The following is a 27,345-nucleotide window of genomic DNA, read 5'->3' on the forward strand; positions in this document are numbered from 1 at the left end:
CACCCAAAATGATGTAAATCCCAGTTTGAAATTTTAAATTGATATTTGTATTTTGATTCTACATTAAGGAGAGAGAGAAAGACTTGACATTATTTTTGTTGTTGTCTCATTGTCACCATGTGATCCCCAAACCTCGGTTGCTGCCAAACCAGAGAAAAAGAGAGAATCGTTTAATTATTTTAAATTTGGACATGAACGAAGCCTCAAAGAGAGAAAAGGGGCCGGTAGGAAAGGAATATGGCATAGTTGTAAAAAAAAAAACTATTGTATTTAAGTGAAGCTTCAAATGGAAGTGTTTTGTAGAAGGCATGGGGGTCTTTTGGCTACCCTCACGACTGCCCAAAACGACAGCGTTTTGGGCCTTGAGTGGAGGGCCAAAATGGAAAACGCCTTTACCGTTTCATTTGGCGTGCTTCTCTTTGTCTTTTAGCCTGCCTCTTCTCCGATCGTAGATGCTCTGTTGTGCCTTTATATGATGCAATCTGCACCGCTTGTGTCTTCTTTATATCAGCTACAGTCGCCTCAAGATGGCAAGTAAGATAGCCTCCGATTATCTGCTTCATTTAGAGTTTGTTCGATCATTCACTAGTTTTTTCTTTCTATATAGATGATTTGTTCATTTTCTCTCTAAGGTGTAAGCCTTTAATTTGTAGCTTGTGGTTATGGGGCTGATTTAATTTGAGAGTCGATTTTGTACAGTGAGATCAGAGAGTGTTTTGTATGTAATCCGAGGCTGTAAAAAGATTTTCTCCCAATAGTGTAGTGAGCTCCCTTTGCCGGAGCTCAACGTGGACGTAGCCCTCTTTAACGGGTGAACCGTGGTAAAGTTGTTTGTGTTCTTTGTTTTGATTTGTTTTAAGTTTCTGTGTATGATTATGTCCATTCATTCGTGTATGAAATCAGTATGTTTATTTACTTTATAAGGGGTTGATTTAGGGTTGAGCTTTGTCTCATCCCAATAGTGGTATCAGAACCCTTGTACTTGCAGTATCCACGACTGAGTTAGGGTTTATTGTTGTGGTGTCATTTTTCTGGGTTCCTAGGGTTTACTGAAAGTCTCTCTTCAGTCTATTATTTTTTGCTGAGTGAGTCTTGCTTAGTGTTTAGGGTTTCCTAGGATACTTTCGTGCAAGGCGAAGATGACATCAACCCGATTTGAAATCGATACATTTGACGGTAAAAGTGATTTTGGTAGTTGGAAAAAGAAGATGAGAGTCCTGCTCTCTCATCATAAAGTGCTTATTGCACTTGAAATCGATGAACGGAAATGGACAACAAAACAGCTCGCAAGAGCTGCTGAGGTAAGGGAAGAAGCATTCAATCTTATTTTTCTGCATCTTGGTGATAGTGTTATACGTAAGGTAGATGGCATGAATACCCCTATTGAACTATGGAATCACTACAAAAAAATTGATTTTTAGAGGCGGTTTTTAAAACCGTTGCAAAATACTATTTTAGCGGCAGTTTTTTTAACATTTTGCGACGGTTTTGAAAAATCGTCACAAAATTCATTAAAACATTTAATTTTGCGGCGGTTTTTAAAAAACCGCCACTAAATTGAGAAAATAATTAAATAATTAAAAAATTAAATTAAATTTAGCAGCGGTATTTGAGAAACCGTCGCTAAATTAAAAATAATTAAATAATTTAAAATTTAAAATTAAATTAATATTTGCGGCGGTTTTCGAAACCGTCGCAAAATTCATTAAAAAATTAAATTTAGCGGCGGTTTCTGAAAAACCACCGGTAAATTCAAAAATAATTAAATAATTTATAATTAAAATTAAATTAATATTTGCGGAGGTTTTCGAAATCGCCGCAAAATTCATTAAAAAATTAAATTTAGCGGCGATTTTTCAAAAATCGCCGCTAAATTAAAAATAATTAAATAATTTAAAATTTAAAATTAAATTAATATTTGCGGCGGTTTTCGAAACCGCCGCAAAATTCATTAAAAAATTTATTTTAGCGGCGGTTTCTGAAAAATCGCTGCTAAATTAAAAAATAATTAAATAATTTATAATTAAAATTAAATTATAAATTCATTAAATAATTTAATTTAACGGCGATTTTTAAAAATCGCCGCAAAATTGATTAAAAATTTTAATTTAGCAGCGGTTTTTAACCGCCGCTAAATTTAAAAATAATTAAATAATTCAAAATTAAATTAAATTAAATTAAATTAATAAAAAGAAATTAAAAATCTTAAAAAGAAATTAAAATTTTAATTTAGATTAATTATAAAATCTTTATATCTTTAAAAGTAGGATAGTTTTGAAAAAAGAAATTTTCTCCTAAAACTTGCATTAATTAATGATTTGCAATTAATACTTATTGTATTAATAATTACATTTTGTAATTTGCATTAATAATTTAAAATTTTCAATTGCTTTGAAGTAATAAGTAGTAATAAAATTTTCTCCCAAAACTTGCATTAATGATTTGCATTTAGTACTTATTGCATTAATAATTTATATTTTGTAATTTGCATCTTTATATATATAAAAGTAGGATAGTTTTGAAAAAAGAAATTTCCTCCTAAAACTTGCATTAATTAATGATTTGTAATTAATACTTATTGTATTAATAATTACATTTTGTAATTTACATTAATAATTTAAAATTTTCAATTGTTTTGAAGTAATAAGTAGTAATAAAATTTTATCCCAAAACTTGCATTAATGATTTGCCTTTAGTACTTATTGCATTAATAATTTATATTTTGTAATTTGCATCTTTATATATATAAAAGTAGGATAGTCTTGAAAAAAGAAATTTCCTTCTAAAACTTGCATTAATTATTGATTTACAATTAATACTTATTATATTAATAATTTACATTTTGTAATTTGCATTAATAATTTAAAATTTTCAATTGCTTTGAAGTAATAAGTAGTAATAAAATTTTATCCCAAAACTTGCATTAATGATTTGCATTTAGTACTTATTGCATTAATAATTTATATTTTGTAATTTACATCTTTATATATATAAAAGTAGGATAGTCTTGAAAAAAGAAATTTTCTCCTAAAACTTGCATTAATTAATGATTTACAATTAATACTTACTGTATTAATAATTTACATTTTGTAATTTGCATTAATAATTTAAAATTTTCAATTGTTTTGAAGTAATAAGTAGTAATAAAATTTTTCCCCAAAATTTGCATTAATGATTTACATTTAGTACTTGTTGCATTAATAATTTACATTTTGTAATTTGCATCTTTATATATATAAAAGTAGGATAGTCTTGAAAAAAGAAATTTCCTCCCAAAACTTGCATTAATCAATGGTTTGCAATTAATACTTATTGTATTAATATACTATAAGAAAAATCAGTTTTAGTGACGGGTTTTGTGACGGGGATGCTCCCGTCACTAATTTGTGACGGGTTTAGTGATGGAAAGCCGTCACTAAAGTGGTTTAGCGACGGCCAGAGATTACCGTCACAATTTTGTGACGGGATATCTATTTCCGTCTCAAATCAGTGACGGGTTGGTGTATCCCGTCACAAAATAGTGACGAAAAATAATCTCTCGTCGCAAATCAGCGACGGGAGAGAGATGTCCTGTCGCAGAACTGCGACGGAACATCAATCCCGTCGTAGTTCTGCGACGGGGCGTCAGTCCCGTCGCAGGTTTGCGACGGGACTGACGCGTCCCGTCGCAATCTCATCTTTAAAACCCCCCTCCTTCCCCTTCCCCACTCTCCACAGACGCCCCCTTCCCATTCTCTCACTGTCTCGCCCCCCCTCCTTCCCCTTCCCCACTCTCCACAGACGCCCCCCCCTCCCCCCCCCCCCCCCCCTCACTGTCCGATTTTCATCTTCTTCACATTCCTTGGTTCTTCTTTTTCTTCAGTTAATTTCGGTGCTCTCAAGTAAGTATTTTATGTTTTTTTATTTTATTTTAATTTTAATTATATTCTGTTAGTTTAATTATAATTTATTTGTGTTAGTTTAGTTGTAGTTATTTTATTTTTGTGTTAGTTTAGTTGTAGTTATTTTATTTTTATATTAATTAGTTTAGTTTTAGTTTAATTGTTTATATTATTTGTAATGCTTAAAAATTAAAATGTAAATAACTATAATTAAATAATTAAACTACAACTAATTAATTATTTAGTTACTTTGATATGTTATTGGACTAGCAAACCCGTGCATGTGTAAATAATGTTTATTTTTTTATTTTTAAGTTTAGATATATTTTTAATGAAAAATATTGTAATTTTAAATAAAATACATAAAAAATTATATACTAAAAATAAATTTACTATTTAAGAAAGCATATATTTTATTGTCATAAGAAAATATTTAAGTGTATACATTAAAAAATTAAAAAAATTCTATTAAAAATATAAAAGAATTCTATTTAAAATATAAAAAATAATAAATAATAAAAAAAATTTAATTAAAAATTTTAAAACTAACAGATGAAATAAATTAGATTATTATTTTTAAAATTAAAAAGGTATAGATTAAGATTATTATTTAAAATAAAACACTAAAATTGAAAAATAATATGAGAAATTAATTAGATAAATATTTAAATTAAAATATATAAGAAATGCAATATTAAAAATAAAATACAATAAAAAAGTAAACACTAAAAATACACTACTGAATATATTTTATTAAAAATTAAGGACTAAAAATACAAAATAAAATTTTACCATGAAAAATTATTAGTTTTTATAACAATAAATTTAACCTTAATATTTTTAATAACTCAACGAAAATAAAATAAAAAATGTAACAAATCAAAATTTGAATAATTGTTTAAGTAGTAAAGGATATAAAAGTTTAAATTGCGTTAGTTTTATTTAATAGTTAATTTAATTTTGTGTTTAGTATGTATGTTGTGTTTAATGATTATTTTATTTAAATTAGTTTAGGTTTTATTTTAATTGTTTATATTATTTGCAATGTTTAGAAATTAAAATGTGAATTTTATTAATTGTTTATAAATTATTTCTGTAGTTATTTTGTTATGTAATTATATTAATAATATTTATTTTTTTGTTTTTAATTTAAAACAGATTTTTAATTTAAAATATTGTACTTTTAAATAAAATACGTTAAAAATAAAATACTAAAAGTAAATACAATATTTATGAAAACATATATTTTGTTGCCATAAGATTAAGTATAGACATTAAAAATTAATTTTTTTTTGTTTAAAACATTAAAAATAATAAATAAAAGTAAAATTAGAATATTTAAAATAATGTACGAAATAAATTAGATAATTATTTTAAAAATTAAAATGAATTTAAAAAGGTATACAATTTAATTTTTTATTTAAATTAAACACTAAAAATTAAAAATTACATGAGAAATAAGTTAGATAAATATTTAAATTGAAATATTTATTTATTAAAATATTAAAAATAAAATACTATTAATGAGTAATATAATTTGTTGTTATAAAATAAAATAAGTACACTAATGGATTTTAAATTTCAAAGTGAGACATTTATAGCTAACTTAGAAAATATATTAGATACATTATTTTAACCATATTGTTCTTAATTACTCAAATCAAAATAAAATAAAAAATGTAACAATTAAAAATTATAATAATTGTTTAAGTATTAAAGGAAATACAAATTTAAATAAGTATTTAAAAAAAATTCAATTCAAACATGTAGAGTTAAGTAAAAATATTAAAATTTATCTTAATTATTTATTATCTTAATTTATAAAAAGATGCAAAATTTATCTTAATAAATTATTTATTATTATATGTATTTTTTGTTCATATTTATCAATTACTTATGACAGTCTGAAATGATGAAATATAATTTGGTTAGTTTTCAGGATAAAATATCTATTAGGAATCGTGCCTGTTATACAATTTTTTGAATTGAAAATGGAAGCTCCGTTGCATCGTCGATGGATTGATAATTGGTGTATGCCAAGAAGGGGTGGGATCACTCCTGAATTTTATGCTGGTGTTGATGAGTTTATTCAACTTGCATCTTCTCAAGAAAGTTTCATAAGGCTAGGAGTGTTGAAATGTCCTTGTATGAAATGTGAGTGTTTGAAGTTTAAACCAGTTAATGAGGTGAAAAGGGATCTTTGTAAGCATGGGTTTATGAAAGGGTATTATTATTGGACGAACCATGGGAAAGAAATGCCAATAATGCCTCAAAATGTTATTGTAAATGAATATTATAGAGAAGATAATTTTAGAGATCAGTTTAATCCGTATGAGCAAATGGTAATGGATGCAGCAGGACCGTCACATGCGCCTGCTACAATGCAAGGAGCGTTTAGCGAAAGTGGTCATCAGTCGTACAATATTGAGGAACCACCTAATGAAAATGCAAAAGCATTTTATGAGATGTTATCTGCTGCACAATCCCCATTATACTCGGGTTGTGATGCAGAGAGTGAACTTTCTGCTGCAGTTAGGATGTTAAGCATTAAATCTGATTACAACATGCCTGAAGGTTGTTATAATGAAATCATGCAGTTTATGCAACATACAATGCCAACTGGTAATCGTGTGCCCGATGACTTTTATCATACTAAAAAGTTGGTTTCTAAGCTTGGACTTGGTTGTCAGAAGATTGATTGTTGTCCAAATAGTTGTATGTTATATTATAAGGATGATCAATTTGAGAGGAGTTGTAAGTTTTGTAGTCATCCTCGTTTTAAGTCTGCAAGAAGTGGCACAGGAAAATTTAAAGAAATTCCTTTCAAGAGAATGTGGTATTTTCCCCTCATACCAAGATTGCAAAGAATCTATGCTTCAACCATTACTGCTTCGAACATGAGGTGGCACTATGAAAATCGGAGAGAGTTTGGGGTATTGTCTCGCCCATCTGACGGTGAAGCATGGAAATATTTTGATCGGACACATCCTGACTTCTTTGCTGATCCTAGAAATGTAAGGCTTGGTTTGTGTGCAGATGGGTTCACTCCATATGGTCAATCGGGTCGCCCATACTCTTGTTGGCCAGTAATTGTGACTCCATATAATTTGCCTCCTAGATTATATTTGAAAAGAGAGTTTATGTTTTTAACGGTTATTATTCCGGGTCCTTCAAATCCCAAAAGTAAGATAGACGTATTTTTACAGCCTTTAATTGATGAATTGAAATTGCTTTGGCACGAAAGAGTGTTGACTTATGACATATCTACAAAGCAAAATTTTATGATGAAAGCAGCTCTGTTGTGGACTGTCAATGATTTTCCTGCATATGGAATGTTATCTGGTTGGATGACATCAGGTAGATTAGCATGCCCGTATTGTATGGAAAACACAAAAGCTTTTAATTTCAAGTACGGTGGAAAAACATCATATTTTGATTGTCACCGACAATTTTTGCCAATGGATCACCCTTTTTGAAGGAATACAACTGCATTTCGAAAAAATAAAGTTGATAATTCTTGTCCACCTCCTCGTTTAAGTGGAGAAAACGTATTTGGTAGAGTATGTAATGTCCCCTCTATCTTAGAACAACAAAATTGTGTTATGATCGGATATGGTGTGCAACACAATTGGACAAAAAGAAGTATTTTTTGGAATTTGCCATATTGGAAAGATAATCTTATCGGACACAATTTAGATGTCATGCACATCGAGAAGAATATTTTTGATAATCTTTTCAATACAATCATGGATGTGAAAGGTAAAACTAAAGATAATAGCAAAGCTAGAATGGACCTGAAAGAATATTGCAGGCGGAAGGAGTTGGAATTAGTAGAACGTGGTGGGGGTAAATATTGGAAACCTAAAGCTCAATATACTTTCACAAGAGAACAAAAGTTAAGTATTTTGAAATGGATAAAAGAACTTAAACTCCCTGACGGGTATGCATCTAGATTGGGCAGATGTGTTGATATGAAGAATGGAAAATTGTTTGGCTTGAAGAGTCATGATTGTCATGTTCTTATGGAGTGGTTACTTCCACGGCATTTTCAGGATTACCATATCGAATTTGGAGTCCAATAACTGAATTATGCCAGTTTTTCAAAGAAATATGCTCAACAATGTTAAGAACTGAACATTTGGAAGTTATGGAACAGAACATCCCAATCATTCTATGCAAAATAGAGCGTGTATTTCCGCCTGGATGGTTTAACTCAATGGAACATCTTCCGGTACATTTGGTTTACGAAGCAAAGGTCGGAGGGCCAATCCAATACAGATGGATGTATCCATTTGAACGGTAATAAATTTTATATTCATATAATTTATTGATTTTGTCGTATAGTGTATTATGTTCATTTTCATAAATTAAGATAACTTTAAAATGATTTAGGTTTCTCAATACTTTAAAGAAAAAAGTTCGGAATAAGGCTCGCATAGAAGGATCTATTTGTGAGGCATATTTAATTGAGGAGACAACCACATTTGGTTCATATTATTTTGAATCAAATATTCAATCAAGAAGGACGAGAGCCCCTCGAAATGATGATGGGGGAGAATCTTCGCATCCACAAATTTCTATCTTCAATTATCCGGGTCGTGCAGCTGGTCCAATGAAAAAAAGATGGTTGGATGTGAATGAGTTCCAAACAGCAAAGTTATATGTCTTGCTAAATACGCCAGAGGTTGAACCTTATATTGAGTAAGAACTCAAACTTAATTATATTAATATATTTATGACATCATATTAATAATTTTGTTCATATTATGTTGATATATATATTTTAATGTTTCAGCATGTACACAAACATGTTACGTGAATTATCGCCAGTAATCAGTGACGAAGAATTAAACAAACAAATCGAGGAGCATTTTTGTGTTTGGTTCCATAATCATGTAAGTTTGTAAAGTTTAAGATATTTCTTAATTTAATATTAATTATGTATACATAAATTGATGAAAATATTTGGTTAGGTGAATTTGAGTGGCGAAGTTATTGCAGACCCACTTATTCAGAGCATAGGGTGGGGGCCAACTCCCAACGTGAAACATTGGCCAATGTATTTCGTCAATGGATATAAATTTCATACTGTTGAATGGAGTCAGAGTAGGTCGACAGAAAATTATGGTGTTTGCGTGTCTGCGTCAGGAGGTGGAGCTTCACATATGAATTATTATGGAAAACTTATAGACATACTTGAGTTAGAATATGCAGGCTTACCAATAAAAAAAGTAATTTTGTTCAAATGTGAATGGTATGATCCAAGTCCACGAGGAACTAAAATTCATGATAAATATGGAATTGTAGACATTCGATCATCAAGAAGATATAGAAAATATGATCCATTCATATTTGCCCAACAAGCTGAACAAGTGTATTACGCGCCTTACCCTGATTACTGTCGCGAAAAAAATGGTTGGATGGTTGTAATTAAAACAAAGGCACGAGGTACAATAAATGCTCCTGAAGCTAACATGGAAGAGCCTTTTCAAGAGGATGAAATATTGCAACGGTCTGTAATTGATGTAAATATTGACCTTGGAGGCACTTTACAAGATGATAATGGGCTAGTAGAGGAAGTTGATGTCTCCAATATTGTTGAGGAAGAAGAAAATGATATGTATGAAGAATCTGTTTCAGAAGAAGACGAGGAAGATATATTATCTGATGACAGAGATAGTGACCAGGAAGACATTGATGAATATATAGAAGAAGATGACTGATAGTTTTATGGTTTGTTTTTTTTTTTTTGTGCATGCTAATTAATAACCTTTGTATTTTTAAAATATGAATATAAATAATTTGTGTACCTGTACTTTTAGTATGATGACTTTGATGTTAATGTAATTTTTTTTCATATATATATAATTATCGAAATAGATGTCAGAACATTCAACACCTTCGGGTAGGGGAAGAGGTAGAAGTAGAACATCTTATAGGACCACACCTTCTCCAGATGCCAATTCTGGTTCGCAATATTTTTCTCCTGACTCCACACCTGTTGTTCAATCCACACAATTCAATCTCCAGTCACCACCCCCACCACCACCCTCACAACCTTTTGCTCCCATGCCTCATCAATTTCCATATCCTGGAACCACGATGCCGCCATGGGGTTATTATGGTGTTCCACCTACTTTCTACCCACCAGATGTTGTACCACCGAGTGGCCAATATGTTGGGGGAACTTCTCATATGCCAGACAGACATTCCCCATACACATTCATGCCGACACCGCAAGGACTCAATTCATTATCTGCTTCTGCACAACACTCTGAGCCCATTCCAACTGACCCGGTTGGCATCAACCGAGGAGACGGTCGAAAATACTTATCTTGCGATGAACAGTGTAATCAGTGAGTATCGTATTTATTATTTTAAACTTATTACTTGCAAATGAATATATATATATATTTTATGTTTGACAGTTTTATCCCTGAGAGTGGCCCACCAAGCAAATTGGGAAAGATTTGGAGGGCACGATACACCGAACCGTGGATTCATTGGGATGAAGTGCCAGAAATAATACGAAGGATGTGGCTTGAAGAATTTAACGTAAGTTAATTTATAATTCTTTATTAATATAAGTTTGTATTTAAATTCTTATATATATATATATGTTTCTTAACTTAATGTAGAAGACGTATTTCTGGCAACCCGAGGAGAATGATCGCATATGGCTCACATGGAATAAGTCTAGTAGACGAAGTTTTAGGAGCCATTTGCATCGAATTAAAAATGGGGAAGACGAAGCAATGTGGATGGATCCCGACGTGCGTAAGGCACTTGATGCAAAGTGGGCAGAAGAAAGCAACAAAAAAATTGCCACACAAAATAAAAAAAATTGTGCTTCCGAGACCGGTGGGTCGCTCCACACTGGCGGGTCCATTCCATTCTCCTTGACTCGAAGAAGGCTGGTAATTACTTATGCTAAGTTATATATATATTTTTAATTTATTTAAATTATAAGTTTACTATATTATTTACTATATTATTTATTAATTTCTTATACAGGCAACTGAATTGAATCGTCAGCCCAATGAGTTTGAATTCTTCAGGAGAACCCACACCAGGAAAGATAATCAATGAGAAGAAGTGTGGGTCGATGACAGATCTAGGGCCGTCGCTGTAAGTGTGTTTTATAAATTAAATTAAAATTTTTATTTTAAAATAATTTTTTAATTCATTTACATGAATGTTTTAATTTTATAGGAAAAATATGAAAGATTGAGTGCGGAGGCATCTTCATCATCCGCAAGTATCGGAGAGTCCTCATCGCCTACAGTTAATGAACACGACATCTTCTATCAAGCTGTTAGTGGTCGGAATAGAAAGGGTCGAATATACGGGCTGGGCTCCCAAGCTAATTTGTTATATCCATCTACCACCAATCGTTCTAGCCAATCATCTTCACATATGTCACCAGAGTTTGAACAAATGAAACTTAAAGTCACCCAATTAACTGATGAGTTGCTTGAATCCCGGGCTGAGAATCGGCAATTACGACAGTGGCAAGAACAAGTGACAGCGTGGCAGTCAGAAATGAATATAGTAATAAGTAGATTGACAAAACAATCTACTGCAGATGCTGGACCGTCGACTGTTCCAGGTGGATCTGACCCGGTAGCTGATCAAGATGAGAGTGACAATGATGAAGATGAAAATGCTAATAATAATGAGGATTGATTGTAGTGGAATGTTGTAAACATTGAAGTAAACTTGGGTAATGTTAATATTAATATTAAATTTTAATTTTCTTTTTAATGTTAAATTTGTTATATTTTTAATGTGAATGTGGGTAATATTAATTTTATTTAATGTTATTTTTAATATTTTATTTAAATTTTAAAAAAAATTGTTGTTATTTTAAATTTTTTTATTCTTATAAAAAAAATTTTAATTTTAATTTTAATAAATATAAATTTAAAAATTAAAAATATATTTTTTGAAATTAAAAATATATTAATTTCATAAAAATATATTATTGATTTAAAATAATATTAATTTTCTTTTTAATGTTAAATTTCTTTTATTTTTAATGTGAATGTGAGTAATATTAATTTTATTTAATGTTATTTTTAATATTTTATTTAAATTTTTTAAAAAATTGTTGTTATTTTAAATTTTTTTATTCTTATAAAAGAAAATATTAATTTTAATTTTAATAAATATAAATTTTAATTTTATAAATTTAAAAATTAAAAATTAAAAAAATATTTTTTGAAATTAAAAATATATTATTGATTTAAAATATTAATATTAATTTAATTTTTTTTCAAAATTATTTTTTTATTTATATTAATTTAATAAAATATTAATTATTTATTTAATATTATTTTTTTATATTTAAAAATATTTGTGACGGGTACTCCCGTCGTAGATCTGTGACGGGTAGTAACCCGTCACAGATTGTTCGTTTTTATTTTTTTATTTTAAGAATTTTTGTGACGGGTTGAGCCCGTCACAGATCTGTGACGGGGCAGTACTTCCCGTCACAGATCTGTGACGGCTTGTCCTGTCTGTCACAGATTTGTGACAGACTGTTCCCCGTCACAGATCTGTGACGGGGTAATTTTCGTCACAGATCTGTGACGGGATGAACTTCCCCCGTCACAGATTTGTGACGGGCAGAACTTCCCCGTCACAGATCTGTGACGGGTAATATGGCCCCGTCACAGATCTATGACGGAACTGCTATCCCGTCACAGATCTGCGACGGGTACCACTCACCCCGTCACTAAAATTCTGTCACGCCCTCTTTAGTGACGGATTTTACCCCGTCACTAAACCCGTCACAGAAAAATTTAGTGACGGATTTTATGTTTTTAGTGACGGATTTTTCCGTCACTAAAACTGATTTTTGTAATTTGCATTAATAATTTAAAATTTTCAATTGTTTTGAAATAATAAGTAGTAATAAAATTTTCTCCCAAAACTTGCATTAATGATTTGCGTTTACTACTTATCGCATTAATAATTTACATTTTGTAATTTGCATTAATAATTTAAATCTTTCAATTATTTTGAAATAATATGTACTAATTATTGTAAAATTAATAATAAATTTTAAATATATGAGTTTTTCAATGTTAATTGTTTTGTATTAAATTTGCATGAGTTTTATTGAAAATATTAATAGACAACTTAAACTATTAATTAAGTTATAGAAAATTATTCATTTATTTAAAATATTATTTTTATATCTTTATTCTATGTATATTTATATAATATTAAAATATGATAGTCAAATAAAGTATTTTGCTAAGTGTTAATCAATGATGAATTTTTTCCCTAAAAAACTTGCATTAAATCAAAGGTAGTGATTAATTAATTATTAATTACTTTAATAATTATATCATAGTTTTGAAAATGTGATCTCTTAACAAATTCATAAAAAATTATTTAAGGTTGTCAAATGCTACGATTTTTCAATGCTAATTAATATTTAAGGTATCACATTTTTAAGACTATGGAAGAAATCAAAATTATTTTTTTTTAAATTTTGTTATTATTGAAAAAACTTTTTCTTACTCATATTTAAGAGTTTTAATTTATATTTATAATTATCATATAATTAAAATAAAATAAAATCTTAAATATTAAAATTCATTATTTTCATTAAAAAATTAAATTTAGCTTAAGAAAATAATTAAAAATTAAATTAATAAAATTAAATATAAAATCTTAAAAATAAATTTAAAATTGCATTTAAATTAATAGAAAAATTCATTAAAAATCTAATTTAATATTTTTTTGATAATTTATTTAATTTAACTCAATTAAATTATTTTTTAATTTATTCTATTATTATTTTAAAAAATAATCAATTAATAAATGTTTTTAATATATATTAAAAAATATAAAATATAATTCTGAAATTTTAATAAATATAATTCTGAAATTTATTTATAAATAAACTTATTAAATGTTAAAAATCTATTTATAAATATAATTCTAAAATATAATTCTGAAATTTAAATAAACTTATTTTAAGAAATATAAAATTAGTTGTTAGAAACTTATTTTCAGAATTATGAAATTTTAATATAGATTTTTAATTTATTAAAAATCTATTTTTAATAAATTAAAAATCTATTTTTAATTTATTCTATTATTCTTTTATATATTTGTTTTTAAAATATATAATATATAATTTTGCTAATGTATATAATATATATGTCAACATATGACAAGGGGTGTTTAGTAGATCAAGTGGTTCTCGCGCGCACGTGCATAGTAAAGGTTCTGGGTTCGAAACTTGGGAGAGGGGGGGAAGGTGCTGGATTTAATTTCCAGCATCGCCACGTGGCGCGCGCACAGATGGCCACGTGGCGTGCAAGGGTTGGGCGAGGGCAGCAGGTGCGGGTTGAGCGGCTGGGCGCGGGCTGGGCTGGCTCGCGTAGGTTTTTAAAAAATTAAATTTTTTATTAATTTTCGCGGCGGTTTCAAAACCGTTGCTAAAATTAAAAAAATTAATTTTTTTTATTAATTTTCGCGGCAGTTTTGAAACCGCCGCTAAAATTAAATATATATATTTTTTAATTTTTAAAAATAAAATTTTAAAAAAAATTAAAAAAATAAAATTTTAATTTTAGCAAAACCACCGCTAAATCACTTATTTAGCGACGGTTTTTAAAACTGCCGCAAAATTTAAAATTAGCGGCGGTTATTCCAGCGGTTGCAAAAAATCGCCGCTAAACGCTCCGCGACAGCTGACTTAGCGGCGGTTTTCAAAACCACCGCTAAATGCAAAAAAAATCACCGCTAAATGCTGATTTTTTTGTAGTGAATAAGCTTGACTCATTGTATTTTGTTTTGTCTGCTCTGAACTTAGTTTATTTAATTGGTATGCTATTTAACTTTAAGATGAATATTTCTAAATCTATTGATGAAAATATAGATGAGTTCATCAAGCTTGCTTTATTGTTAAGAGGAATAGATTAAGCCCTTGGTGATACCAGTGAGGTTATGATCCTTTTAAACTCATTGCCTGATGAATATAATGTCGTCAAATATGCTTTGCAATATATTGGTATTGTGCCTAGTCTAGATCCTGTTATTTCTGGAATTAAGACAAGAGAGTTAGAATTGAACTCCTCTAAGAAATCAGCTAACAAGCTGTTTGTTAAAGGTAAATTTGATAACAAGGAATAGTAACCAAACTGTGGGTTCAGGATTTAAGGGTAAAGGTAAAAAAGGGTAAGCAAAAGCCTAAATGGAAATGCTATCATTGTGGGAAAGAGGGTCACATAAAGAAATATTGTTATGACTTGTTAAAGAAACAAAAACAATGGGGGATGCATCAACAGCTGCAACCAGCTCTAAAAACCTAGCTGAACTTTTTACTATTTCTAGCTCAACTGTTGCTAATGAATGGATAATGGACTTTGGATGTTCATTTCATATGTGCCCAAACATTGAGTGATTTCAAAATTTTAGTAACAAAGAAACATGAACTGTCTATATGGGTAACAATCAAACTTGTTGTGTTCAAGGCATAGGTGATATATGTAAGATCCGCTTCCGAATACTCGAAAAAAGATCATTACAGAGATGATATAGAACAAAACTGAACTCAACTCATTTCATTTCTAGCAGCGGAAATTTAAATAAGATTTAATTACATTCCCAACATCTCATAACTCTAGGCTCAAAGGCCATACAAAATAATAAGAGGCTCATATGCCCACAACATAACAAATTCTCATTGTTACAAACCTCACCAAATCACTAACTAGGATCTTTAAAGTTAGGACGTGTCTCCGTACACCACTATCCCTTGGCTACAGTCCTATTGGACTCGCCCCTAATAATCGTCTTTCCTTTACCTGGAATGGCAAAGAAGATCAAGTGAGCCACAAGGCTCAGCAAGTTCGAGGAACAAGGAACAATATATAGGATCCAATAACACGATGACACCAAAAAGAGTAATCAAGAACTCCACAATTATATACAAGATTCATAATTCGTGAGTTTATCAATTCAACTTAATATATCATGTCACCATGTATCACTATACAATTGTGTATAAAATTCCAATATCGTTATCAATTCTCACAAGCTCGCAAGCCATCATTCAATACATGCAAGAATGCATCATTTCATTACCAATATCAATTTTCCTGGCTCTCAAGCCATAATCAATGCATGCGAAAGTGCATAAGTTTCATAAAATCTCACAAATGAATATGGAGCCAACCTGCTGGGCTATGGCCACCTCGTCCCGTGCCAGGTGCTCTAGGGTACCCTTCCCTCCGCGCAAAATAATAGGTGCGCAAAATTTAATAACAATAGTATGTATATCATATTTTGACATGCCATTTATGAAATCACGCAAGGTTACCAACTTGAATGCTATGCTCTCGAATGCATAATTAAGTATCCCCATGGTTTAATACCACGTATTGATGACAAATATATCTCCACAAAAAGTCTCAAATTTATGATTAGAGTTTCCATGCAACTAAAAGAACCACATCATGTACATTGGCTCTATTAATCTTTACACACCGTGGCATTTAATTTATTGGCCATATTCCAATGAATACTAAAAATGCAAGCAAAGTTTTGATATAAATTCTCATAAATTTAGGCATATTCAAAATTCATTTGATAGATAATTAAATAATGTTCATGGCAATATACAATAGGTGCGTGGGTGTTAACCATGTGAATACATATATATATATATATATATATATTATTTGAGTGCTCTTAAACTTACAGAGATTACTAAACATATGTTACATATATCTTTATATATATATTTTAAGTGTCTTACCTTGAACTTACAGAATATCAAACATACATATACATATATATATATATATTATTTAAGTGCTTTACGTTTGTTTTAAACTTACAAAGAGCAGCAACCATACATATACATATATATATATATTATTTAAGTGTTTTACGTTTGTTTTAAACTTACAAAGAGCAGCAACCATACATATACATATATATATATTATTTAAGTGTCTTACGCCTTCAGTGAGTGTTGAACACGGTATTAAACATATATATATATATAATATTTGGGTGCTTAATATGTATGTATATATATATATAAATAAATATTATTTATACTATTTGGGTGCCTTGGGCTTTCAGTGGGTCTACATTCTTGGTTAGCATATAAGATTGTTAAAACAAAACAGAGGCTTAAGAGAGAGAGAGAATTCCCAAGTGAGTAGTTGCACTGCAACACATATAAATGTATATGTATGAGTATATAACTGGGTGGGTCGGTTGGGACAGGGGCATTAGGATGGTTATATTATATATATATATATTTGTATATATAAGTGGGTTGCTCAAATAGGTAGAGGGATGTTTCAATGGGGCACGGATATATATATATATACTAAGCAAGTGATCTGAATATGGCAAGGGAGAGATGAAGTCGAGTTTATATATATATATATATGATTTAAAATAAGTAGGGGGGTATCCGAATAAACAACGAGAGTACACTGCCATGCTTATATATATCTGCATATATGAATATGTAAATGGAGGATTGGTTGGGATAGAAGCAGGGGGCGTGCGTACATGTATATACAAGGGCTGGTAGCATATATATATATATATATAGGGATATTCAAGTAGGTCACTCAACTGGTACAACAATGGAGGTAGGGATATTCAAGTAGGTCACTCAACTGGTACAACAATGGAGGCTGTTATATATATATATATATATATATAGGTGTGTGTGTGTTTTGTTCGAAACAGGGGAAGAGCGCCCAGACTTGCTACGTATGTATATATACATATTATATATATATAACCTTTACTTACCTTAGGTCATTCCAGAAGTAAATCTTGGAGTAAATCAAACCCCATTTGGATACATCAAAGGGACTCATAGGGAGTAAAGAAACAGGATAATGGTTGAAATATAGAGAAACAGAACAATGATTGATTATATTTCACGTAATACATAAGGAGTGTATGGATAGAACTTGGGCTTGAGAATAAAATAGAGATATAGGAGGAACTTGCCTGATGAAAAGTGCAACCCTCAACCAGCAACAGAAACACGAAGCAGCAAATGAAGAAGAAGAAGTAATGCAACAGTAGGCAGCAACATGGGTATATTATATGCACTGAAAAGTGGAGATACAATCTGTGCATAAAGTAAAAGACAAGCAGAAAAGGCTGGACTGCACTGTTTCCCTCAAAAGACTGATTTGCCCCTTCTTTTTTGGCAGCAGACAAGCTTTTTGGGGGCGTTTTTGACATTTGGTGACTATTTTTATTTTAATTTTTTTTTTCTTCTTTCCTGTTTTTCTTTTTTTTTTTTCACATTATAAAATTTAAATCTCTTTTACTATTGGGCCCAAGCCCAACCTAACAATTTATTTAACCCATATAATAAACCCATGAACTCTCATTTAACTAATTAAATGGAGTCTAAAATATTAATTTATCAAATTCTTAAAAATTAGATTCATACACTTAAATTCATGATCACATGCATCAAGAAAATTTCATATTAATCCAAAATCATGTTATGCCATCAAAACAATATATCATAAATTGTTAAAATACTTCGATCCACATTTAGAATGCCTTTGAGCTAAAATTAATTATTAGAGGAAGAAAAAAAAAAAACACCTAGACCCAATTTAGGGTCATTACAATATATCTTCTAAAGTGCATGATAACAGAATTAAAATACTCACTAATGTTAGATACGTGCCTGGATTAAAAAGAAATCTTATATCTCTTAGTACCTTAGATGAATTAGGTTATTCATATAAAGCTGAAAATGGGTATATGCATGTCTTTAAGGACAAACACCTGATTCTCACTAGTACTAAAAAGTATGGTCTATATGTTTTAAATGGCTATTCATTGTCCCCTATTAATGTTTCTACTACATGCATGGCTAAAACTGATAAGACAGATCTCTAACACTTGAGACTTGGTCACATGAGCCAGAAAAGTCTGAAGGCTCTATCAAACCAAGGCTACCTTAGTCCAGTGCCTACAGACCCCTAGAACTTTTGTGAGTCATGCATTCTAAGCAAGAAACATAGGATGAGTTTCCATAAAGGAACTCACCTGGAGAAGGTATGCTTACAGTATATGCATGCTGATTTGTGGGGTCCATCTCAAAAGCCTACTCTCGGTGGGAACATATATTTTCTATCCATTGTGGATGACTTTACAAGGAAGGTTTGGGTTTTTCCTCTTAGAACTAAGGATCAGACTTTAGGCAAATTTAAAACATGGAAAGCCTTAGTAGTAAACCAATCTGACAAGAGAATTAAAACTCTAAGAATTAACAATGGATTAGAATTCTGTAATAGAGATTTTGATGAGTTTTGCGACTCTTATGGCATTGTTGGGCATAAAACCATGAGAAACACACCCCAACAGAATGGGGTGGCTGAGAGAATGAGCAAGACTTTGTTAGAAAATGTTAGGTGTCTTCTGTTTATAGCTGGCCTACCAAAAAATTTTTGGGGAGAAGCCCTCTCCACTGCTGCTCACTTGATTAATCGTAGCCCTTCCACTGTGTTAAACTTAAAGTGCCCTGAAGAAAAATAGACAGGTAGAAAACTAAATTTTAATTACCTCAAAGTTTTTGGTTGTGAGGCCTATGCCCGCCTATCAGTGGGAAAGTTGGATCCTAGATCTATCAAATGTGTTTTTGCGGGGTATCAAGATGGTACCAAAGGATATAGGTTGTGGGATAGGAGTTCGGGTGGAGTTAAGATAATTATAAGTAGAGATGTTATATTCAACAAATCCAATTTTTCCTGTAAATCAAAAAATTTGGAAGACTATCCCACACCTAGCACCCCAGATGATTTCCTTATAACTGGTGATACCCAAAATGAGGTGGAGCAACCAGCAGTAGTTCCTGATCTTCCAGCTACTTCCTCCTTAGATGTTTCTAACCCTGAAGTTGACCTACCATTTGACCATGAAAGTGATCATGAGGAGTCATTTGTAGTCCCTGAAGGTGAGGAAAAGCAGTATGACTCTCCTCAACAAAACCTAAGGGACTATCAATTGGCAAATGACAAAAGCAGAAGGACTATAAGGCCTCCTGCAAGATATTCTTACTCAAATTTAGTTTACTATGCCTTAGTGGAAGGTATGGAGATGAGGAGCAGTGAGCCTACCTCTTATGAGGAGGCTGTTAGCTCCCATTACTGTTTAAAATGGCAGCAAGCAATGGACGAAGAGATGAACTCTTTGATAACCAACAACACTTGGGAATTAGTTTCAAGACCTCAGAAGCAAAAGCTGGTAAAGTGTAAGTGGATGTTCAAAGTTAAAAAAGGTATGTTACCCACTAATCCCTAAGGTTTAAAGTTAGATTAATAGCTAAAGGGTTTACTCAAAGGGAGGGCATTGATTATACTGAAATATTTTCTCCTGTTGTCAAATTTAAAACCATTCGTATGATACTTGTAATAGTTGTTCAGTATCTAGAATTAGAACAGCTGGATGTTAAAACTGCTTTCTTGCATGGAGATTTAGAAGAACTAATTTATATGGAACACCCTGTTGGTTATGTTAACAAAAAACATCCTGATCATGCTTGTTTGTTAAAAAAGTCTTTGTATGGGTTAAAATAATCCCCATGACAATGGTATAAAAAATTTGACAACTTTGCAACTGGGATTGCTTTTGTCAGAAGTGAATATGACAATTGTTTCTATTTCATGTTATTTGATACTCCTGTTTACTTGTTGTTGTATGTTGATGACATTTTATTAATTAGCAAGTCTAAGTCTAAAATATGTGAGTTAAAATCTTTGTTAAATACCAGCTTTGATATGAAAGACTTAGGACCTGTTAGGAAAATTTTGGGAATGATTATTGAAAGGGATAGGAGTAACACTTGTCTGAAAATTCATCAACATGATTATTTGTTAAAATCTGTACAAAAGTTTGTCATGTCTGGTTGTAAACCAGTGAATATTTCCTTGGTTGGTCATTTCATTTTATCCAAGAAACAGTGTCCTATATCTGATTCTGAAATGCTTAAAATGGAAAAAATCCCATATGCTAATGTCATTGGAACTATTTTGTACTCAATGATTAGTATTAGGCCTGATCTAGCATTTTCAATTTCTCTACTCAGTAGATTCATGTCTAATCCTGGTAAAATTCATTGGGAAGCTTTAAAATACTTGTTAAGATACATCAATGGCTCCACTGATATTGGGTTATTTTATAAAAGGAAATGTGAAGTTTTTGATCTTGTTGGATATGTGGATTCTGACTTTGCTGGTGACAGGGACTCTCGAAAATCTACAACTACTTTCTTCTTTACCTTAGGAGGTAATTGCATCAGCTAGAATGCAGCCTTTGGTTGCACTGTCTTCCACTGAGGCAGATATGTGGCTGTCACTGATGCGTTTAAAGAAGCCATCTGGCTTTCGGGTTTGATGAGAGAAATTCATATGTTACAAGGTAAATTTGTAGTGTTTTCTGATAGTCAAAGTGCCATTCATTTGTGTAAGAATCATGTATATCATGAAAGAATGAAACATGTAGATGTAAAGTATCATTTTGTAAGGGACCAAGTAGCTAAAGGAAATGTAACTATTCAAAAGGTCCCAACAAAAAACAACCCAGCTGATATAGGGACAAAAATTGTGACTGTAGCCAAGTTCAAACATTGTTTGGGCTTGCTGCATGTCACGGTTGGTTGAAAGAACAACCAACATGAGTAATGATGGCAAAGGTTGTAGCTTGCTACACTGTTGGAGGATTGTCCCTTTATGATTGAAGCTTCAAGGTGGAGATTGTTGTATTTAAGTGAAGCTTCAAATGACAGCGTTTTGCGGAAGGGCAGGAGGGTCTTTTGGCAACCCTCATGGCTGCCCAAAACGACAGTGTTTTGGGCCCTGAGTGGAGGGCCAAAATGGCAACCGCCTTTACCATTTCATTTGGTGTGCTTCTCTTTGTCTTTTAGCCTGCCTCTTCCCCAATCGTCGATGCTTTGCTATGCCTTTATACGATGCAATCTGCACATCTTGTGTCTTCTTTATATCAGCTACATTCGCCTTGAGATGGCAAGCAAGACAGCCTCCGATTATCTGCTTCATTTAGGGTTTGTTCGATCATTCTCTCGTTTATTCTTTCTGTATAGATGATTCGTTCATTTTCTCTCTAAGGTGTAAACCTCTAATTTGTAGCTTGTGGTTATGGGGCTGATTTAATTTGAGAGTCGGTTTTGTACAGCGAGATCAGAGAGTGTTTTGTATGTAATCTGAGGCTGCAAAAAGATTTTTTCCCAATAGTGCAATGAGCTCCTTTTGCCGGAACTAAACGTGGACGTAGCCCTCTTTAACGGGTGAACCACGGTAAAGTTGTTTGTGTTCTTTGTTTTGATTTGTTTTAAGTTTTTGTGTATGATTCTGTCCATTCATTCGCGTATGAAATTGATCTGTTTATTTACTTTATAAATGGTTGATTTAGGGTTGAGATTTATCTTATCCCAACAAAAACTTATCAAACCCACATGATGACCTCTAGAGTTTTAAAGGTGAGAAAGGAGAAAAGTGGGGATAGTAGGAGAAAGCCAAACGAGAAGATATAAATATGAGGATAAAATGGTCATTCAATATTTTCTTAATTTCAATGTGAGTGCTATAAAAACATAGGATAATCCGTGTAATTTAGATAAATTTTAAAAGTAACTTGTATAATTTACTTTTTTAATAAGTACATATGGTAAGCTATGTTTACTAACTAATGCTTTCCACTAGTTACCACAAATCTATCGAACCTAATTTCACGATGGGGTAAGAACTAAATCTGATTATCTTTTTTTTTTTTTTTTTTCTAGGCATAGGGTAAATCTGATTATTCTTAGTATGTGATTTAGCCTATGCCTCGAACAAAAAAGCATAGTCAATTGCACCTAAGCAATATAACCTTGATAGGTTGAGTATGCAAGTATATGCATAGATATGAGATGGTTTATAAGAAAAAAAGATATTGTAAAATTCAGATTTGATTTTAATTTGACTTTGTGTTACAGATTAAAATCTCCTCAATATAAGACTCAAATTTCATACCATTTGTAGGTATTTCTAGCAGTGAAAAATAATTAAGAAATTTAGACAAATTAAGTATTGGCCTAAATATTGGCTATTTTAGTCTCTGATAAGTGTGTAATAATTCATTTAAACTAAAAATTCTAGATATTCATTATTAAGTAAAAATATGATTCAGATCCAAATTATAATGAGAAAAAGATTTACGCGACTACAATAAGAATTGATGATGCAGAGCCTATCATTCGCCTTCTGTCTCTGACCAAGTACCTGCAAAAGAGGGGAGCGGGGACTCGCTCCCCAGTTGTACCTCCGATGCTGAAGTCAGTTCACGGGTTTTCGAGGAGTATAATAGTAATGGAAAATAATAGAAGAGTCCCTTAGGAATCAGATCCCTATACCTGTAGAGGTTGTTCTCTATTTATAAATGTCCCTTGGCCTTTCCTTTAGGAGATAAGATATCTTTCAAAAAGAGAGGCCGATCCACTTTCCATGGGGAGAAAAGATAACCTTCCCCAATGGAGATAATTCTTGGGATGTTGGAGATATTATTGGTTGATTGAATCTTCCTCTCTATTTCTTTCCAATTCAAAATCATAATAGAGATTATAAAGATACGTGGAGCTCTTAGGACTTGACACGTGGCGATCGTATATTGGCCTTTACTGGCACACATGGCTCCAAGTTAATGGTAACCTCTCAGGGGTAGTATAGTAAAATTGACCCTATAAATATTCCCTCATCACTTGCCCCCCCACTCCTTGAGCTGATCGAGCGAGGAGTTTGGGCAGCTAAAGGAGTAGTCGTCATTGTTTTTCTGAGCCTCTGTAAAAAAGTTCTACTAAAAATTGGGTTAGTAGTCTCGGATGCTAAATTCGCTTTTCAAGTCTCCTAGTGCCATTTCACTCTTCCCATGCAGAGGGTGATTAGGTCGCTTGAGGTGATAGAGACGTTTGGGGATTTTCCTATGGTAAAGAGGGGCTAACTCTTAAATTAGTACATATATACATTTTTATTGTTATTTTTGGCCTAGGGCCTAGGCCATGGTGGCCGAGGCTGCATGCCTTGGCTTCGGGGGCCTAGGGCCGAGGCTATGCTGGTCGAGGTCGCGCATCTCATCTTCGGGGGTTGCTGGCCGAGGCTATGGTGGCCGAGGTCGCGTGCCTTATCTTCAGGGCCACTGGCCGAGGTTGCGTGCCTCGTTTTTGGAGCCGTTGGCCGAAGTTGTGGCGGCCGAGGTTTCCCTCATTCGTTTGCTTTCCAAAGCTCATAAAATCTTGGCCCTTAACCATTTAGGTGTACTACGATAAGCTCTACTATCCCAATGAGGCAGTTTTTTCATGTAACGCTATTTGTTTAGGGAGAATCTTAATCCTTCAGCTTTCGTTGGAGGTTCTTTCCGAACTGAGAAGCGGTTACATTGAACCTTCTTTTTGTTTTGGGAATGGTTCCTAGAATTGATTCCTTAATTTTTAGGGGTGATCCCCTTTGAGCCTTCGATGGTCAAGGTTATTAGCCCTGAACTCGTTCCTTAATTATTAGGGGTGGTCCTATTTGATTCTTTGGTGGTCGAGGTGTGTAGCCTCAAACTAGTTCCTTAATTATTAGAGGTGGTCCCCTTTGAGTCTTTGCCTGGCGGAGGTGCGTAACCCCCGAACTGGTGCCTTAATTATTAGGGGTGGTCCCCTTTGCTCTTCATTTGGCGAAGGTTTGTAGCCTCCGAACTGGTGCCTTAATTAGTAGGAGTGGTCCCCTTTGGTCTTCGGTGGTCGAGGTTCAAAGAGTCGAATTCGTTCCTTAATTATTAGGGGTAGTCCCCTTTTGAGTCTTCATGCCAAGGCTTTTCGGACCCTCAGTCTTCGTGAGCACATGGTTGCTTGGATTGTAGTTGATGACCGGGATTTTAAAGAACATCCATATTTTGTCTTCGCGACTCAGCGAAATGCCTACTTCCACAATCCAAAATACCATCCACATTTTGTTTTCATGGTTCGGCTTGATGCCTCCGTCCACAATCAGAAATAATGTTCATATTTTGTCTTCGTGGTTCGGTCTTGATGCCTACGTCCACAATCAGAGATAATTCATATTTTGTCTTCGCAGTTCGATTTTGATGCCTACGTCCGCAATAAAAGATAATGTTCATATTTTGTCTTCGCGGTTCAGTCTTGATGCCTACGTCCACAATCAGAGATAATGTTCATATTTTGTTTTCACGGTTTGGCCTTGATGCCTATGTCCGCAATAAGAGATAATGCTCATATTTTGTCTTCGCGGTTTGACGAAATGCCTACATTCGCAATACGAAATACCATCCACATTTTGTTTTCACAGTTCGGCTTGATATGTCTCCGTCGGCAATCAAAAATAATGTTCATATTTTGTCTTTGCGGTTCGGTCTTGATGCCTATGTCCACAATTAGAGATAATGTTCATATTTTGTCTTCGCGGTTCGGTGAAATGCCTACATTCGCAATCCGAAATACAATCCACATTTTGTTTTCATGGTTCGGCTTGATATGTTTCCGTCCACAATCAGAAATAATGTTCATATTTTGTCTTCGCAGTTCGGTCTTGATGCCTACGTCCGCAATTAGAGAAATGTTCATATTTTGTCTTCGCAATTCAATTTTGATGCCTACGTCCGCAATCAGAGATAATGTTCATATTTCGTCTTCGCGGTTCGGTCTTGATGCCTACGTCCGCAAGCAGAGATAATGTTCATATTTTGTCTTCACGGTTCGGTCTTGATGCCTATGTCCGCAATCAGAGATAATGTTATATTTTGTCTTCGCAGTTTGGTGAAATGCCTACATCCGCAATCCAAAATACCATTCACATTTTGTTTTCACGGTTCGGCTTGATATGTCTCCGTTCACAATCAAAAATAATGTTCATATTTTGTCTTTGCGGTTCGGTATTGATGCCTATGTTCGCAATCAAAGATAATGTTCATATTTTATCTTTACGGTTCGACGAAATGCCTACATCTGCAAACCGAAATACCATCCACATTTTGTTTTCACGGTTTGGCTTGATATGTCTTCATCCGCAATTAGAAATAATGTTCATATTTTCTCTTCGTGGTTCAGTCTTGATGCCTACGTCCGCAATCAAAGATAATGTTCATATTTTGTCTTTGCGGTTCGGTCTTGATGCCTACGTCTGCGATAGCCATCTCTACCGTCTTTTCATGCAAAGATGCATCATACTAGCCATTGGCCATCTCTTTGAGGGTTCAGGGCTAGCCCAATTTACCCTAGCAATCATGGAATAAAATCCCCATGGGTAGAGAGAGATGCTATCACTACAAAAAAATCAGCATTTAGCGGCGGTTTTTAACCGCCGTTAAGTATTTTAGCGGCGGTTTTGAAAACCGCCGCTAAGTCAGCCGTCGCGGAGTGTTTAGCGGCGGTTTTCAGCAACCGCTAAAATAACCGTCGCTAATTTTAAATTTTACGACGGTTTTAAAAACCGCCGCTAAAATTAAAATTTATTTTTTTTAATTTTATTTTTAATTTTTTTTAAATTTAAAAAAATAATAATATTTTAATTTTAACGGCGGTTTCAAAACCGCCGCTAAAATTAATAAAGAAAATAAAATTATTAATTTTAGCAGCAGTTTTAAAACCATCGCTAAAATTAAAATATTATTTTTTTACGGCCCGCACAAGCCAGCCCGCCCCGCTCCTGAGCACCACGTGGCTGCTTGTGCGCACGCCACGTGGCGATGTTGGAAATTAAATCTAGCCATGCTCTCCCCAAGTTTTGGACCCGAGACCGCTTATGCGCGCGCGTGCGCGCGAACCACCTGATCTGCGAAGAAATCCTTAACTTATATGCATATATATATATATATTATATACTAATCTAACAACTAATTTTTAGAATTATTTTTATATTTTTTAATATATATTAAAAATATTTATTAATTGATTATTTTAAAAGAATAATAGAATAAATTAAAAATAAATTAATTGAGTTAAATTAAATAAATTAATTGATTAAAAATAAAAAAGAAGATTTTATATATTTTTTAAAAATTATTAAAATTTTACATATTAAAATGTTTTTAAATTTTTTTTATTTTTTTAAATTATATTTTTAATGAATTTTGCTATTAATTTAAATGCAATTTTATATTTATTCTTAAGATTTTATATTTATTTAATTTTTAATTATTTTCTTAAGAAAAATTTATTTATTTTAATGAAAATAATGAATTTTAATATTTCAGATTTTTATTTAATTTCAATTTTAATTTTTTTTCAATTTAGCGAGGATTTTCGAAAACTACCGCTAAATTTAATTTTTTAATGAATTATTTTATTTTATTTTTAATTTTAAATTATTTATTTTTTTTTAAATTTAGCGGCGGTTTCTTAAAAATCGCCGCTAAATTTATTTTTTTTTGAATTTTGCAGCGGTTT

At 32.2% G+C, this 27,345-nt stretch overlaps 1 protein-coding gene across 1 annotated transcript; it reads left to right on the plus strand.

Annotated features, from left to right (window-relative positions):
- Positions 1 to 9,761: 9,761 nt before the first annotated feature.
- LOC127799695 (formin-like protein 7) lies at positions 9,762 to 11,567 on the plus strand. Its single transcript, XM_052333918.1, has 2 exons — positions 9,762 to 10,178; positions 11,094 to 11,567. The coding sequence occupies exons 1-2, from the start codon at positions 9,762 to 9,764 to the stop codon at positions 11,565 to 11,567; spliced, it is 891 nt and encodes a 296-aa protein (XP_052189878.1).
- The last annotated feature ends 15,778 nt before the right edge of the window (positions 11,568 to 27,345 follow it).

The sequence above is a fragment of the Diospyros lotus genome, chromosome 4, assembly GCF_014633365.1.
Source record: "Diospyros lotus cultivar Yz01 chromosome 4, ASM1463336v1, whole genome shotgun sequence".
Lineage (NCBI taxonomy): Eukaryota > Viridiplantae > Streptophyta > Magnoliopsida > Ericales > Ebenaceae > Diospyros > Diospyros lotus.

Bases quoted from the DNA above. Each gene is read 5' to 3' on its own strand.
- LOC127799695 (XM_052333918.1), top strand. From the start codon at position 9,762: ATGTCAGAACATTCAACACCTTCGGGTAGGGGAAGAGGTAGAAGTAGA. The intron at 10,179-11,093 runs GTTGGCATCAAC...TTAATTTTATAG, and splicing joins AGCCCATTCCAACTGACCCG to GAAAAATATGAAAGATTGAG.